General features: G+C 37.8%; 1 protein-coding gene across 7 annotated transcripts in view; it reads left to right on the forward strand.

Annotated features, from left to right (window-relative positions):
• Window positions 1–16395, forward strand: part of FRMD3 (FERM domain containing 3) — a 140801-nt gene that overhangs the window by 89107 nt on the left and 35299 nt on the right. For all 7 annotated transcript variants that reach the window (XM_015849240.3, XM_085530332.1, XM_015849238.3 and 4 more), the window contains 2 exons: window positions 8327–8424; window positions 9922–10045. In XM_015849240.3, coding sequence (XP_015704726.1) covers window positions 8327–8424; window positions 9922–10045 — 222 coding nt within the window. The remainder of the gene's footprint in view (window positions 1–8326; window positions 8425–9921; window positions 10046–16395) is intronic.

The following is a 16395-nucleotide window of genomic DNA, read 5'->3' on the forward strand; positions in this document are numbered from 1 at the left end:
AGTATCTGGAGGACATCAGAGTTCTCTAAATGGTACATCTGTAGTTTTTGTACAGATGATCCAGCAGTCTTATGGGCAATATAGAGTCAGAACAAAGTACTTCAGATTTTGAAAAACACATTTAACTGACTTCATTTAACATCCCTAACAGAGAGTAATATCTACTGTTTTTTAATTAGGCAATAGCAATATAACAAGCAGGCCCTCATATCTTGCTTGTTTCCTGCCACACATACCTGTAAAACACAGGTTCAACTCATTAAATCAGCATCTACTCTGCAGTCTCTTTTTTGACTTATATTACACGGGACTTGGTAGAGGACTCAATACATAGACTTTTAGTTTCTCTTTACTCTTTATTTCCCATCTCTTCATCTTTTATTGCACTGCATGTCAGTTGGTTTTGAATACAGCATGGTAGTCTTGATGGAGAGAGCATCCTGTGTTCACTATAAGGGTTAAGATTATTCTTCTGGCTTGATTGGGGCTTGTGTGCCCCGGTGGCGCAGTGGTTAAAGACGCCGCCTTGCAACACTGGGGCGCGGAGTTCGAATCCCCCGAATCCCCCCTGTGGCGCAAGTGGTAGAAGTGCTGCTCTGCTACACAGAGGCTCGAATCCCGGGGGCTGGACTCGATGATCTCTAAGGTCCCTTCCAACCCGCATGAGACTATGATACTATGATACTATGACATGCAAAAAGCTAAAATTGCTGTGAAAGAAAGTTGTAAATACAGAGGCCATTTAATTCTCTGTACAAACAGCATCCCAGTGCTCTTTCTGTAAAGAACAGATGTTTTTGCTCTGTGCCTCTCTTCACTATTTTTTGATACAGTTCAGAGTCTTGGGAGAGTCCACAGCTGTGTAAGCATGAGATGTTGCACGTGAACAAATTGCGAACAGTCAAGGGAGTGTGAACAGATGGATCCATCGCACATGGGCACAGATTTTTACTGTTTACTTCTTTTCAGTGTTCTTGTTTGGGTAATAAATAAATCAGTGGGTTTTTTTTTCTTTCTTATGTAATAAAGCAGCCCAGGGCCTCATGCCTTCTTATCTCCAAATCCCTACATTATACTGTGTATGCATAATTAAAATGAGAAAATATGAAGTCATTTGAGGTCCCAAAGGATTGATCTAAAATGCTACAGATAATACTGTATCAACAGTAATCCATTATTATTGTAGAAAAAACAGGTCATGGGTTAGTAGCTAGTGGAAATAACCAAAGATGGATTATTGCAACTAGCTGTCATCAGGCACTTTTTTCCTAATCCATGTTTCCTAATCCAAGAAGCAGCTCTTCAATTACTAGGCTGTCATAAAACAGTGTAATAGGTACTTGGTACAAGAGAAGCAGATGACAAGTGCTTAATGGAAATCATACCAAATAGCAAAGACTGTGGGAATGTAAACATGGCAAATTAAAGAGCCCTGCATGAGCTAGAGTAACTGAAGAAGAGTAGTACAGCTGTGTGCATGCAGGGCTTAACTAGCCTTGTTGCAATCAGCTATACTTGATGCTGCTTTTTGCTGGAAAAGCCTGGTACTTCTCCCTCCAAAAGTGGGGAGCTAGTTGAGGCCAGTAATGCTCCTGTAGTATTTGAGTATCAAACTACATATTTGCAAGATTAAAATATACAATAAACTAATCCTTTCAAAAATCAGCTAATACTGGGTAGACCCATTTTGTGGAAAGCTGTTCCTGATAAAATTTAAGAGTAACTCTAATGCTCTGAGTGCCCTTCTAATCTATTCTGAAGTTATGTAATGGTAGCTATTCCAAAGCTTCTGCAAGTCCGCTTGTCTTTTTTGGCTTTCTGGTGTCCTATTGTCAGTTATCAAATGAGTTTATGGCTTTAATAGTGTTAGACTTTAAGTCAAGTACCATAGACTTAAAATTGAATGAGTTCTTAGTAAGAGCTTGCAGCTAGCATTCAGGGTGGAAAAAATAAACAAAAAAATTAATCCAGTAGAGTTCTGGATTTTTTGGTGAAGCTCATGCCTATGGGTGAAGGAGAGATGGGAGGTTTTGAGATCCTCTTCTGTCACTCAGGGAAGTGCAAGAGAACTAAGAAGATGCAGTTCTGTTTCAGAAGCCTATAGGGAAGAATCTCTTCCTGTGCTGTGTTGAGGCTTTTATTTATCTACTATTCAAAGCAAATAGACTGTTGCTTCCCATTCCTTGTTCTTTAATTGTTTCCCGTGTAACCTGTGTTGTAGGCTGCTGGCTGAACAGTAATGTTTCATACTTTTTCCTTTCCTAAAGAAAGACCAGATTAGAATCAGATGGTAGTCATTATTTTTTTATTATTATTTTTATTTATTTATTAATAGTAAGTGATACTATTGATTGAGACCTTCTCTTTTTTACCATCCAGGAATGGTGCTGAATTCTCAGCATTAGAACAACTTTCCTCGTAGCATGCCTAAAAAGGTAGTGATTCTTCCTAGAGATGCTTGTTAATGGACAAGGCAGCTAAGCACTGTCATGGTTTTACCATGTTTGGTTATTGGTATTCCACATCATAACATCATGTAGTTCAATGTGAGTTAAAGAGTTAATGCTCTACATCCAGGTACCTGTCGCAGAAGAGAAGAACTACTACATTCCCCAGAGGTCTGTTTGCTGCTCTGTTGTCATTTCTGCTCAGGGGGAACAGGTAAAAGGCCTTGGTAGCTCACCTGATTTCCCTTTTTTTTCCAATCATCTGGCTTGTCTCTGCTGTGGGTGCCATCACACCTTAACATTAGAATAAAGCCTTCAGTTTTCAGACACTCTCATTTAATTTAATCTATTAGCTACAATTCTAATCATATTGTATTTAATTGTATTATAGCGTGTTATCTTGCATTCTGATTTTATTTAGTAAACTAGTCTGCTTCTACTCAGATCTTTGCCACTGTTTTGTTTTAGGCCCATCTTTTTCCCCTTTCCCCTTTCCGGGGTGTGGATTCATGGGTATCTCCACCATGCTAGTCACAGAACTGGACCAAATCAGCCTGTAAGCTAGTGACAGATACTTACAGAAATAAATTAGCAAGGTAGCTTTTGCTACTTTTGCTGTTAGATATTTGGTTCATACAACTGTCCTTTTCTGAATAAAAGGGATAGATGATATTTCTCATGTCTGAACGCAAGGGTCACGCTTTTAAGTCATGATGACTATGTCCCTAGTTCCTGATTTCTCTACTTGGATCTGGCTTATGGCTGATTATATGAATTGAAAGGGCAGCTGCTGTACATTGCTGTGATGTGCGTATATGAATATAATCTGAGTATTTTGAGAGTGTTTTGAACAAAAGTCATTTCTTTCCATAGAAACAAGAATGCAAAGTTCATGATCTTTTTCTACCTGTAAAAATTCATTTACATTAGGTATATTCAGTTGTGCTATTAGGAATTTTAACAATTGCATTCCCTCTTGTTCATTTTAACAACATTTTCTGGAGCTGTTACTTGCTCATTTGCTTTGTTGTTGTTGTTGTTATTATTATTATTATTATTATTGTTGTTGTTGTTGTTGTTGTTGTTGTTGTTGTTGTTGTTATTATTTTTGACAAGGTAGCACTGTTTGTCTTGACAGCCTTTTGTGCCAGTTCACTCCTTGTTGTGTAAGGTACTTTCTTTCAAATGCGTAAAACAATCCTCTGATTGCACTGATGTCTCTGAGCTCTGTTACTGGAGGATCTGGTGATTATCAGCTCTTCATTCACCTTTCCCACTGTCTTCATGCCAGAGAAGCTCTATCCTCTCACTTATTTTAGTTGTCCTCTTTATTAAAATAAGCTGTGTCCTCTGTAAGATGCATAGAGTAGAGGTAGGTACAACATTTAAGGTGTGGTTACACCAAGACTTAAAGAAACAGCAGAATGTCCTTGTGTCTGGGTATTTTTCTCAATGACTATTTGTGCTGAGTCCGGGAGCTATCTGTCAGCTGTTTTTAATAAACATGGAATCGAATGATAGTTTTATTTAAGCTATCAAAATACTTCACAAATATTTGTAACTAGGCAAATAATACATTTCCTTAGAGAATATGTATTTTTACTATTAGCCTTACTATCTAGGTGGAATTTTAAAGCAAATAACAGCTATCTCTAACTCTATCTCTAGCTATAATTGTAGTATTAGATACTGGCATGTAGTAATTAGTGCTTAGGTTAGATCAATATACTTTGTCCGGAAACTAGACTTCAAGCAGCATAACTGATACCATCAACTGTAGAAGACAGGATGCAAAATTATTGTCCAGGCTAGTGTACATAAAGAGCTCATAGATTCTGCCGTGTGAGGAGAGCACCCAGTCCAGGAATACTGTAAACAAAGCCTTTGCACTCTGCTGCTCTGCACCTGAGTATTCAGTGTAGCTTGGGAAAGAGATAACAGTCAAAGCCAGACACTGCTGAGACAAGATTTTTTGAAACTTTGTGGTGTCTCTCAAGACAACCATCTCTACTGGTGACAGCACTGGGTGAAATGCTTGTTATTGTAGTAGAATGAGTGAAGTAACTTAAACACAAGATAAAAAACACAGTGTGGACAATCACAGGTTATAATTGTGGGAAAGCTTTCTCACTTCATTGAATGTCTTAAATAGGTACGTAAACAGGCAACATTTAAAAAGTTGGAAACATAATGTCTGAAAACAAGATTAGTCACTGCTGACCCTCTGTCCACAGAAAGAATTTGGCTTAGAGTTGAGTCGTACTTATTGCAAACAGATAATAGATGGAAATGAGGTTATTGAATGATAGACAGTTGTGAACATAAATGCTAGAAGCATAAGTTTATTGGCTTGGTGATCAGCTTGAGTTCTTAGTCAGGACTATAAATCAGGCTGTAAATTGTGCTAGGGCTTGCAAAAACAGCAGTGGTGGAAGGACACAAGAAGCAGCAAAAACAGATTGAATATGTAAGTTATTTGAATCCGTTAAGTTCAGGCAGTTTTAAATACGTACATAAGCCTTTCTGAAGTAAGTAGTTAGGTATTTGCTGACCTTGGTCATAAATTACTTTACAAGGATTATAGAAAGCATCTGAGACTGAGACAAATTCTTGCAAAGCTTACAACTTTGACTTTCTGTCCAAAGTATGTTTATTGCCTTTCAGGAGAACTCCATAAGGTCTAGGTTTTGTTCTAAACTGTCCTAGCTGCTATACCTGAAGAAGATGATCAGTATCCAATGCAATTTGTTGTGTGGGTGAACTCTGGAAAAAAAAAAAAAAAAAAAAGGCATTTATAATCTGCATGGATATTTACATTTTTTCCTGCCCCTCTTCTAAGCTCAAATGCTTTCCTGGTGTCCCAGCCAACAGTTCTTCCAGTCTCTGCTGGGAACTGTGATCTGTGCTGCTTTTCTCCTTTGACTGCTGCCTTCTGTCTTAGAAATGGCTTTTTTTCCAGGGGTGAAACTGTTCTCTGAAAGTGCAGTTTAGACCCCTTTGAGGTGAAAGTTTTTGAAAGATGTCAGGGCACAACTAGTTTTCTTTACCTGGATTTCAATAGTCAGATGCAGGCAACAACACAGTAGCATAGACACTTAGTGGCAAAAAAAATAAAAATAAAAAAAAAAATTTGTATTCTTGTTTTAAAAACCATTAATGTACTGGGAATGTATGTGAAATGAAGTAGGAAGACGGATGAACAATTTAAAAGATCCCAGTTCCCAAACAAGTGAAACATTGCACAAACATAAACCCTTTCATTTATGGGAATATATAAACAGAGCTTCTTCTGCAGACTTGCAAGTGGTAGGGATTTCACATTTTAAAAACAGATGAATAGCATTTATGGACCACTTCTGTGACAGAAGCTAGCCTATGTGATTGCCTGAGTTCAGTTCTGTAGTCCCAGGACTATCACTGGGAAGAAATTAGCTCTGAGGCCCGTGTTCTTTTTCATAAGTTTAAGTCTTATGTGTCTTGTTTTGGCCCCTGCAAAAGTATGGAGAAGATACAACTAGGAGCTGTAAAAAAAGCCACCTCAAAAGCAGTGCAGTCTTTGGTCACAGCCAGTATGGGTTCACAAGAGAAAAGTCCTTTTTAATGAACTCAGTTTCCTTTTAGACAAGATTATTGATGTAGTTCACCAACGGAAGCTGGTTGATGTAATCTTTTTGAATTTCAGCAAAGCTTTTGATGATCTCCTTGTGGACAAAATGTCTGCTTTACAGCTAGACAAAAGCGTAATGTGGTAGGTGAACAATTTGCTGGTGGGTCAGACTCAGTGAGGTTTATAGTGAATGGGATTCCATCAGGCTGATGGAGAATCCCACAATTGTGGGATTCTACTGGGCTTCAGTTTTAGGGCCAGTTCTCTTCAATGTTTTTATAAATGATCTAGGTGCAAGATATGAATGCATGCTAAGTAAGTTTGTGAATGACACCAAATTGTGAGGAGCTGCTGTTTATCTTGCTCTACAACTGCTGCTCTGAATTTCTTGTATTCCCCCAAGGAGCTGTTTACTCTCGTGAGGTTAGAGAGGCATTGCAGAGAGATCTTGACAGATCAGAAGGCTGAGCAGTCACCAGTGCATGGAATTTAAAGAGTACAGATGCTGAATTCTGCACCACAGATGTTACAGCCCTGGATATATGTACAGAGTATGAGCAGGGAATGTACAGGGAATGAGCAGCCCTGTGGAATGGGGATCTGGGTGTTCTGGCTGACAGCAAGCAGAACATAGCCAGCAGTGTGCCCTGGAAGCCCAAAGGCCCAACCAAAACTAGGGTGCAGCAGGCCCAGCACTGCCAGCGGGCAAGGCGAGGGGCTGTCTGCTCTGCTCTGCTCTGTGCAGCCTCATCTCCAGCTCTGGTTGCCAAAGTAGGAGGAGGATGTGAAGCTAGAAGAGAGCATCCAAAGAAGGTCTGTAAAGATGGTGAAGGGCCTGAGGGCAGGGTGTATGAGTGGCTGAGATGCCTGGCTATGTTCACCCCAGAATCTGAATGAATTTACATTTCAGTGTTTTTCAGTAAACTTTCCTTGCAAATCAAGAATTTTAACTGCATTTTGTTAAGGCCATTGGTTCACCCTGCTGCAAGTGTATTCTCTTTGGATCTATGCACAGTCATGCCGTGCCAAACTATGGAATTGGAACAGAGATTAGCTGCTGAGGGATGACTACAGGGGAGAAACAGATGTTGCAGTAAAGAGCCTTGAAGAGCAAGCTTTCAGCAGTAGTTTGTAATACTTTAGTACAGTGAAGGAATGTGTACACACTGAAAACAAGTTGCTTTTCTTTGTGATCATCCTGTTTTTATGTAGCATTTTATAACAGCCTAAGGACAAGAGTCGAATTTCTCTTGTGTTTTCTGTCTTCACCTAAGCTGCTTGGTACAGAAATTCACGGTACACACAGACCCAAGCAACTTGGATGAAATGTGCCTTACGTCAGTATTATTGGAAAAGCGCATTTTTATTGGCTACACTGTAGCTTAAACTTGGAAAGGACGCCCTGCATCTATGGGCCTGCTGAAGATAAGCAGAATCCACTGACACTGCTAAAACCATAGACCTGTCTTACTTTTCCTGGCCAAAATGACACACATATTGTGTTTTCTCTGGGGTGAAACTGCTATGTGGTGAAGCTGTAAATAGGGATGTGACTGGGGAAGTGGCTGCAGGTGCACAGCTGGGCTGTATGCTGGGCCTCTGCCAACCATGCTTGGGAGACTGCTTTGGGGGATGGAAAGCAGAAGGAAAAGACATGGTTTCCCTGCTGCATCTCTTTTGTTGCTGCTCTAAATAATCCTGTTTTGTGACAGGATACAAAGGACAGCTGGAATGAGCCATTTCTTTGCATCAGCACTGCTCTATGAGGAGGAACTCCTAAAAAGAAGGGAACTGGCAGCTCCCCCCAGGCAGGTCTTCGGTGGTTCCCTGAGCTGCCCAGAGAGTTTGGTGCCTCAAAATGTCTGTGAGGATCCTCACAGATTTAAGAAAGACGAAGGAAGTAATTATTCTGATCATGGTCAATGTGCTGCGTGAAGCTGTATTTAATGACAGAGGGTCTGCTCAAGAAAATCTGAAATAATGTAATTTATTTCACATTACTAATGAGCATTGCAATAGCTGTATGTTTCTAATCAGATACACTCCAGGCTTTCTGTTTTTGGGATTTTGTTACTTCTGCTGCCATTATTTCATGTTACATGAGAAAAAAATCTTTAAGACCTAGTTTTGCCTGTGGTTGCCCATTACCTTTTACCTGACATTTGAAGTTGCAAGGGAAAGATTCAGAATAGTTTCAAAGATGGTTTTAGTTGAATCTGCTATAGAAAAATATCACATTATTTTCTTTTTTTTTTTTTTTTTTTAATTTCAGATACCTCTTATACCTACAAATAAAAAGGGATATTTTCCATGGCCGGTTGCTGTGTTCTTTTTCTGATGCTGCCTACCTAGGTGCCTGCATTGTCCAAGGTAAGTACAAGCAGCAGATTTGTGATATATAATTCATAAGTCTTAAGAGTAATCAGTATAAAGAGAAACACAAAATTGGTGCGAGATTGGTGATGAGGAAAGCAATAACTTTTTTTTTTTTAATTACCTGTACTGTTTGTTTCCCTGCATTGGTGTCAGTTGTAAAGTGTTTAAGTAATTCAGCTTGCAGACAACATATGACAAACAGGAACATAAATCAACAAACAAACAACAACATCAACAAAACCAACCAACCATCCAAACATAAATACTACCAACCCCCCTCTCCCCCCCAAAAAAAAACCAACACAACAACAACAAAAAAAAACAACAACCCCAAAACCCTGAAAGAAACAAAACAACAACAACAAAAAAAACCCCACGAGCTGATTGCCTTAGAATTACAGTTAAAAAGTATGGCATCAGTTTTAGACTGCTATTATAAAGAAAGCAAAATTCTTCTACTATCCCGAATGATAACATAATCTGTGCTAATTGAACTAAGCAGAAAAAGGTTCTATTCAGTGTTATTTCTTGTGGAAAAGATTATAATTTTGTTTGTGTAATGCTGGGATGGAGAAAACATGAGAAAAAAATCTTCTCTAAGGGTGCCAGAGCACAGTAACTGATGAAGTGGTGGAGTCTCCTTCTCCGGAGGTATTCAAAATTGATGTATAGGAAACCTGCAATAGCAGGAATACAACACAGGGGGTTGGACTAGATGATCTCCTGAAGTCCCTTCCAAGTGATCTGTGAAATCCCTGACAAAACAATAGACACAATTCAAGGAGAAAGGCCCTTTTTTTGTTGTTTTGTTTTAAAATATATTTTACTTTCTCCTTATCAGTTGCCAAAGGCAGAATTGAAATATATATATATCTTGGAATGCACTAGTGAGATAAGTTAGCTACATGTCCAGTTAGGGACTTCATATGTGTGCAAGTTCCCTTCATTCTACCTTAATCTGAATGAATCTCTTTGTTCATTACAAAGATACTTAGCCAAAACAAGATCAAGTCTAGACCATATTAAGAGACTTATCTAGAAAAATAGAGACCACATGTCTCACTTGTATAAATAATTGATCATCTTTTAGAAGAGGAACCAGATACTGTGGGTCACCTTTAAATGATGGTAAAGAGAAGTGGGGATAAATTGGTGAAAAAACAGCATGATCTGGAATATGTTGTTTTTGTTCTGCCTACTACCAGAATGGTAAGTAGTAAAAGGGGGAGAGTTTCCTATGTCTTCTTTACAGATCGTATGTTTTGCCAAAGATGATATTTTAAGATTGCTCATTTCTTCTGCAATAAATAAAACATGAAATTTGCTTGAAACTCAGTGACTGTAGTTTCAGCTAGCTACAAGTTCTTAAAAGTAGCATTTCTTCAGAGATGCTTCATTCTTACAGTCCCTGAATTACACTATTTACAGACCTTTTCTTCTAAATTTGCAATTTAATTTTTCTGTACTTTTTTTTTTTTTAAATCTATTTAGCTGAACTTGGTGATTACGATCCTGATGAACACCCAGAGAATTATATGAATGACTTCAAGATTTTTCCCAAACAGTCACAAAAGCTTGAGAAGAAAATAGCTGAAATACATAAAAATGAATTCAGGTAATTTGAAGTGCAGCTTAGTAAAGTTCTTACGATTAATTTACCTGTTTCCATGTTGTTTGTATAAACCCAGGAGGGTTTCTTCCTTCAATTTTAATAGGTGCTCTAAGAGTGTACTGTTTAATATGCTGGATTTGAAAATTCAGTTTCTGCTTAGCAGGTTTTCTTTTCCTATTAATCTTCATTAATTGTAACTGATTCCCACATGTGTGCTGGTACTTTAGACTCCATTTGCTTGAAATATGGGTCTAGTTATTGGGAGTAGCTCACATAATGGGTGCTGCAATTGAGTAACAGAGTGACATCTTTCAGTTAGGGATCAGAATTATGTAGAAGACTGTTCACGTCTTTTGTTGTGAAATATCTAAATGTAATTCAATTGCAGAATTCTGGATAGACATTGATTGAAATGGAATTGTAAGTTCTTATGTCACAGTTTTATTAACAAAGGTATGAATTATACAGAAATGTGTTTAAATTAGTTCTGTGCAAAAGAAAGGAGGTTAGATTCAGAACCATACATAAATCTCCTCCTGTCCTAAACTTCCAATTGTGTGGAGGGGACGAGGATAGATTGATTTCTCTCTAGGTTTCAAAGTTGAATGTATCCCTGAAGTGTTGTATTGCAGAAGAGTAGTAGCAGTGCTTTGTGCAACTGTACCCCCTTCAGGATTGTCAGTGAGTAGCATGCATGGTAGCAGGGTCAGAAACTACTCATCATTTTGCATGGTGGAGAATGTTTCTCTGAAAAGCATGAGAGGAATAGAACATGAAGAAAATTAAATAAAATCAAGCAATAAATTTAATAAATTAAGAGAATAATTTCTATTCAAAGATGAGGTTCATTGCACTTCCTTGAAACATGCACATCTTCTTTTACTAAAAGAACATTGTGAATTATCCAGTTCCTCCCCCCCCACCAGAAAAAAAATAAAAATAAAAATAAAAAAATTTTCAGAGGAGTTTAGAGTGAAAAACATTTTTTTTTTCCAGAAGTCAATCACATATGTTGTTCGTTACACGAGTGTAATGAAATTAATGTGTTTCCCCTTTTTTCTTCTTTAAACTTACATGTTTTGCTTATATTTCTTTCAGCAAAACAGTATTTTAAATAATGCAGCTATTGCTATATTTTTACATTAGTCTAGGCTGAACTTTATACAGATCCAGAGAAATACTGTTTGAAAAAACAAAAACCAAACCAAACAACAACAACAAAAAAACCCAATTTCTCTTACTTTAAGCCCTAGTTCACACAACAGCTACAAGTTTCCAAAGGCTAAATTCAACCTTTAAAAATGAAGATTTTTCATCATTTAAGCCATGGCGCAGTTGGGAAGATTTGGATCCATTCAGTTTGTCAGGAACACTCTAGTCTTTCATTTTATTTTATTATCTAGTCTTTTGTTAAAGGAAGGCTTGTTAGAGAAAGCTGATGGCTTTTGTATTTAACAGCCCTGGGAAAAGATTTATTTTTCTCAGTTGTGTTTTTCTGTTGTGCATAATTCTGTGCATACATCATGAGTTTAACCTGCTTGTTACACTATTATGAAAAATCAGGCACATTTTTAGCTCGTTTATAAATCTCCTGTTCTGATTAGACTAGTATTCTTCATCTTGTGACAGTGATCATTACAAGCCTTCACTTAGGCCTGTCTAGGATTCTGCTGGGGTCCATTCCGGTTGCTCTGTTCCCCCTATTAGTACCTGTGAGAATATCCCCTGAATTTCAGCAGTCTTGGTGAGGAACACCATTAATTATTGCCTTTTGGAAATTCAGGCAAATTTTATCAGCTCAGTTTCCTTTCCCTCTACTCCCATTTCCCTGGGATTCCAGAGGAATCACAGGAAGTGGTTGAGGCAGAACTTTGATATATAACAGAACTCACCATACATCTCATTTCTGCCTGTGTTGGTAATTCTCTGTAGTAGGTTTTGCCAATTTGTACACTATTAATGTTAGACTTAGCTTTTTCTAGCTGCCAGGAGCAGTTTTCTTCCCACTCCTTCCTGACCACTTTTTTTTTTTTTTTTTTATTCTCAGCTTACAGTGTTCTTTATATGTTCGCCTGGCTGCAAAGACAGTTCGAGAGCTGTGTGCAATAGCTGCTTCTTCGTTCTCACACTTTGCTTCTGTAGCTCTGTCTTCACAAAACTGATAACCCTATTACCCTTTTTTACATCAAACATTCAGCTGTCACATAAAAGTTTTATCTTTTTCAGAATATTTAATTCCTTGGATCTCTAATCTAGGAGTACAAATTAATAAAACGTATCTGTCATATAATGAACTATATACAGAAAAGTCTAGTGCTAGGTAATCAAATTCTAGTACCTTAACTATAAAAATATTATTACAAAAACCGTTGAGTTGTCAAGCTTCGATTTCTTATTATGCACATGTATTTCACTGCATTCAGTAGAATTTTTCTTAGTGAAATTAGTATTTTCCTTCTCAGTGAGTACAGTTAGAAATGCTGAAGGAGGTCCCCAGGCCTTATATTTAAAAGTCACTTGAGTCACATTAGTGAATAGGAGAACAGAAGAGACAAATCCATTTTAATCCTGTTGCCATTTGGCTAACTTTGAAAGAATTACTTCTGCGTGTCATCACTGCAGATGAATCTGTCCCTTAATTTTCTTCACACATGTAAACTAAAGCTACGGCATCTGTCTCTTACAGAAAGCTTCTGTGTAATCAAAGCCCTGTGGCTTGGAGGGTGCTAGTTCTTAACAGCTATCAGCATCCTCATTCTCAAGGTCCTACAGCATGCTGGAAGAATTTGCCTTTTGAAAGTCACATGAGAATAGTGAGAGGAATGTTTGGGAAACAGGCAGTGATGCTGCGACAGCTGCCAATGATTTAATGACTTTTTTATGTCATTTAGAAGTCTTGTTCTTATTAGCTAAAACAGATGTATGAAGTGGTACTTTTATTTCTTGCTCTGTTTGCCTATGAAAACAGAACTAGATTTTAGCAAAATGCAGGCTTTCTTATGACCATCTTCTTCACCTGGTTGCAAAAATTATAAACATGATGGATAGACAAATGTGTGAAAGCTTTATTGTGCTGTGATTCCTTGTCTTGTGAGTTGGAATTAGTTGTTCTCATTGAGAAAGGGAGAGGTACAGTAATAATTTAATTGATCTTTAGCAGTGAATGGGCAAACAAATGCCATGATGTCACGTTCTCATTCCAAGTAAGGCCTCTTTTGAAACGCAGCATACTGCTGAGAGAGTGAGAAGATAGTGGTCTTATGGCATAGCAGCTTAGAATTAGGATGTGAAGTGGACACTTATTCTTTGAAGTTGATTTGATTGTTATATGTTTTGGTATGGATATAACAGCGCAGCTACAGCATTCATAGCTACTTGCATTTCTGTTTGCCTATCACTTTTAACAGATTGGAAGAGATTTTGGCCATAAAAACTAGTTATTCAGTGAGTAGGTTGATGTGTACTTTCTCCTTCAAGTGAAGTGAATGCTTATGTATGTCTCCGGGTTATTCATTTCATATTTTAGCTAGGCTAGTGCAAGTATTTATGAGGCTGCATTGTAAATCACATCACTGAAACAATCCAAACAAAAAATAATCTTTTATTTTTTGCTTGTCTCTCTAGGAAAAGTAAATTGTACGACACATGCAGTTCTTAGATGTTTTGGCAGTGTTTTGGCAGTACTAGAGCTATTTTACAAGTTGTAGCATTTTCAGTGTATAAAGTTATACTTTAATTCTGGTGACCAAAAAAATCCCAGCTTGACAAAACTCTGGTAAAGAATGCTGTGTAGGATTTGGGAAGGAAAGAAACAAAACCACAAAAAATCTAATCCATCAAATGAACTTAGGCAGAATCATGAAATGTTCCTGATAAGGGAGAGGGAAGTTAAGTGTAAGGTTGTTTCTTCAAGCCTAAAAGCAGGGACTACTAAGAGTATTTATTTATTTATTTATTCATTTGAGAAGATCACCCAGGCAGTCTTGATCTTGGAATTTCAGAGCTTGTTTTTAGCACATTGATAGTTTTACAACTGCACCCAAAACAGTTGTACTTTTTTCACACTATGCTTGAGCAGCTTAAGTTCCTGGCACTGTTTTTATTGTTGCTATTGGATTTTACAGGCTTCTCTTAAAAGTAAGTGGAGATCATACATATATACATACCTGTTGTCTGTTTCTTCTTCCAAAGAAGTACATCGGTGTTGTTACAAGTGTGTCCTTTGTTTTAAATGATGGATTAAAACTTCAGATGCTTTTACTATGTTCACAGTGTCTTCTCTTTGCTCCAAGACAATTTTTTTTTCTATCTCAGATCTTCCATCTTTAAACAGAGTATTTATAACCCTGATAAATTCCTTGTCTTTTGAAGAGTACCTATCAACCATAGCTTCCTGAGATCAGACACCTGAAATCCAGAGAATTCCAAAGACAGGACCCATAGAAAATCTGCAGAAGGGAACGTATATTTGTTGGAATTATGTTTATTTTCTCCTCTTTTCATGTGGAAGGCATGCAATGAAAGTACTTAGTGGTTGAGACTAAAGATTTTTTTTTATTTTTATTTTTTGTATTGCACCTGAAAGCTGCTTCTGAAATGAAATATAAAGTCATGTAACTTAAATGAGTGTATTTATGTAAACAGCCATTAATTTACATAGAAGCCCTAAGGAAACATAACTGCCAATTAAATTATGGACCAATTCAAGTACCTATTTCTCAGGCCAATTGCATAGGTAAATTCAAATAATTTATCATTACTTGGGATTGCTGTTGATGATAAAGGCTCACTATTATTGACTGCTACTTGACTATTCTCTCCAGTGTGTAACATTTTCTAGATTCTGCAGAAGTTTTATGTGGGAGAAAATCTTCTGGGAGAGGAAGAGATTTCCTCTGAGGGCATGAAATCACTGATATGTTCTGTTAATAACTATCTTAAAAGAAATGTAAACTTTTAAGCTAAAGGCTATTATTCTCATGAAAACAAGATTAAGAAATTGATGCTTGTCTTTGAGGAAAGTTAAATGAGAAGTTTTGTTTAAATTTGTTTTGAAAAGTGTGTAATATCTACATAATTTATATTGTTACTAGGCACTGTTGACTTAAGCATTTTTAACTTAACTCGACTGCTCTAATTCTTTCCTTATTCCTTTCACCTTACCATCAGTTACCTTCAGTGCTCATAGTGGTGTGAAGATTCTAGGGTTTCCTGGTTTGCACTGGTTTGCTTTCCAGCTCTCATGCAGACATGGAGAAGCCAATGGAGTTATTGGCAAGCTTAACTGTGATTATTACTATCAGAGTATATCCAGGGTGCCTGTCTTAGAAGACTTGGCAAGGGTTGCTTGAAAATGATTTTCTCTGTAGGTGCTAATATTGCTTAATCCAAGATTAAAGCAACTTTTTAGTACATTATTAAATATATGAGAAAAGAGCTAAAACTGAATTTCTGTTGAGTACATCTGGACCAAAGTGGATTTTATATGACATTTAAAAGCTTCTTTCAATTAAAAGTGCATATCATCTGCCTTTATGTGTTTAGTGCTGGTACCACACTCATCGACACATTGCATTTAGCTTCTTATACCACCCTAATCACATTTGTATCCAGTGGCCTCATACAGATGAGAGTAATCCAATCAAGATGACATATGAAATGCACTAATACTTGCTGTCATACTATAGAAGATGAAAGCCAATTGTTTGGGAATCTGGAATCTGTTGCCATTTACATAGATGGGGGAGGATTCTGGAAAAGGGCTTGGGCTCAGGAATAGCTGACTTGCATGCTCAAGTAGCCAAAATCTTTTTAGTTCTCATCCATGAAAAGTATATCAAGGACTTTGGAGGATCGAGGAGGGGGAGGATGTGTAAGGGGAGTTCACAAGCAGATTGTCATGCCAGCTGCTTGGATTTCACCTATGTTACAGCTGTGCTGGGGCCTGTCCTCTTCATTATCTTTATTGATGACTAGGATGAGGGCATTGAGTGCACCCTCAGTTTGAAGGTGACACCAAGTTGGGAGGAAGTGTCAATCTACTTGGGGGTAGGAAGGCTCTCCTGAGTGATCTAGGCAAGCTGGATAGATGGGCTGAGGACAGTGGCATGAAGTTTAACAAGACCAGATGCAGGTCCTGCACTTTGGCCACCAAAACCGTGGGTGACGCTACAGGCTTGGAGCAGTATTGCTGGAATACTGTGTAGAGGAAACAGACCAGGGGAAATTGGCTGATGTGTGGCTGAGCATGAGCCAACAGTGTGCCCAGGTGGCCAAGAATGCCAATGGTATCCTGGCTTGTATCAGAAATAGTGTTGCCAGCAGGAGCAGGGGAGTCATTATCCCTCTGTACT

Source organism: Coturnix japonica, chromosome Z (assembly GCF_054131305.1).
Source record: "Coturnix japonica strain WE chromosome Z, WE-NBRP24, whole genome shotgun sequence".
Taxonomy (NCBI): domain Eukaryota; kingdom Metazoa; phylum Chordata; class Aves; order Galliformes; family Phasianidae; genus Coturnix; species Coturnix japonica.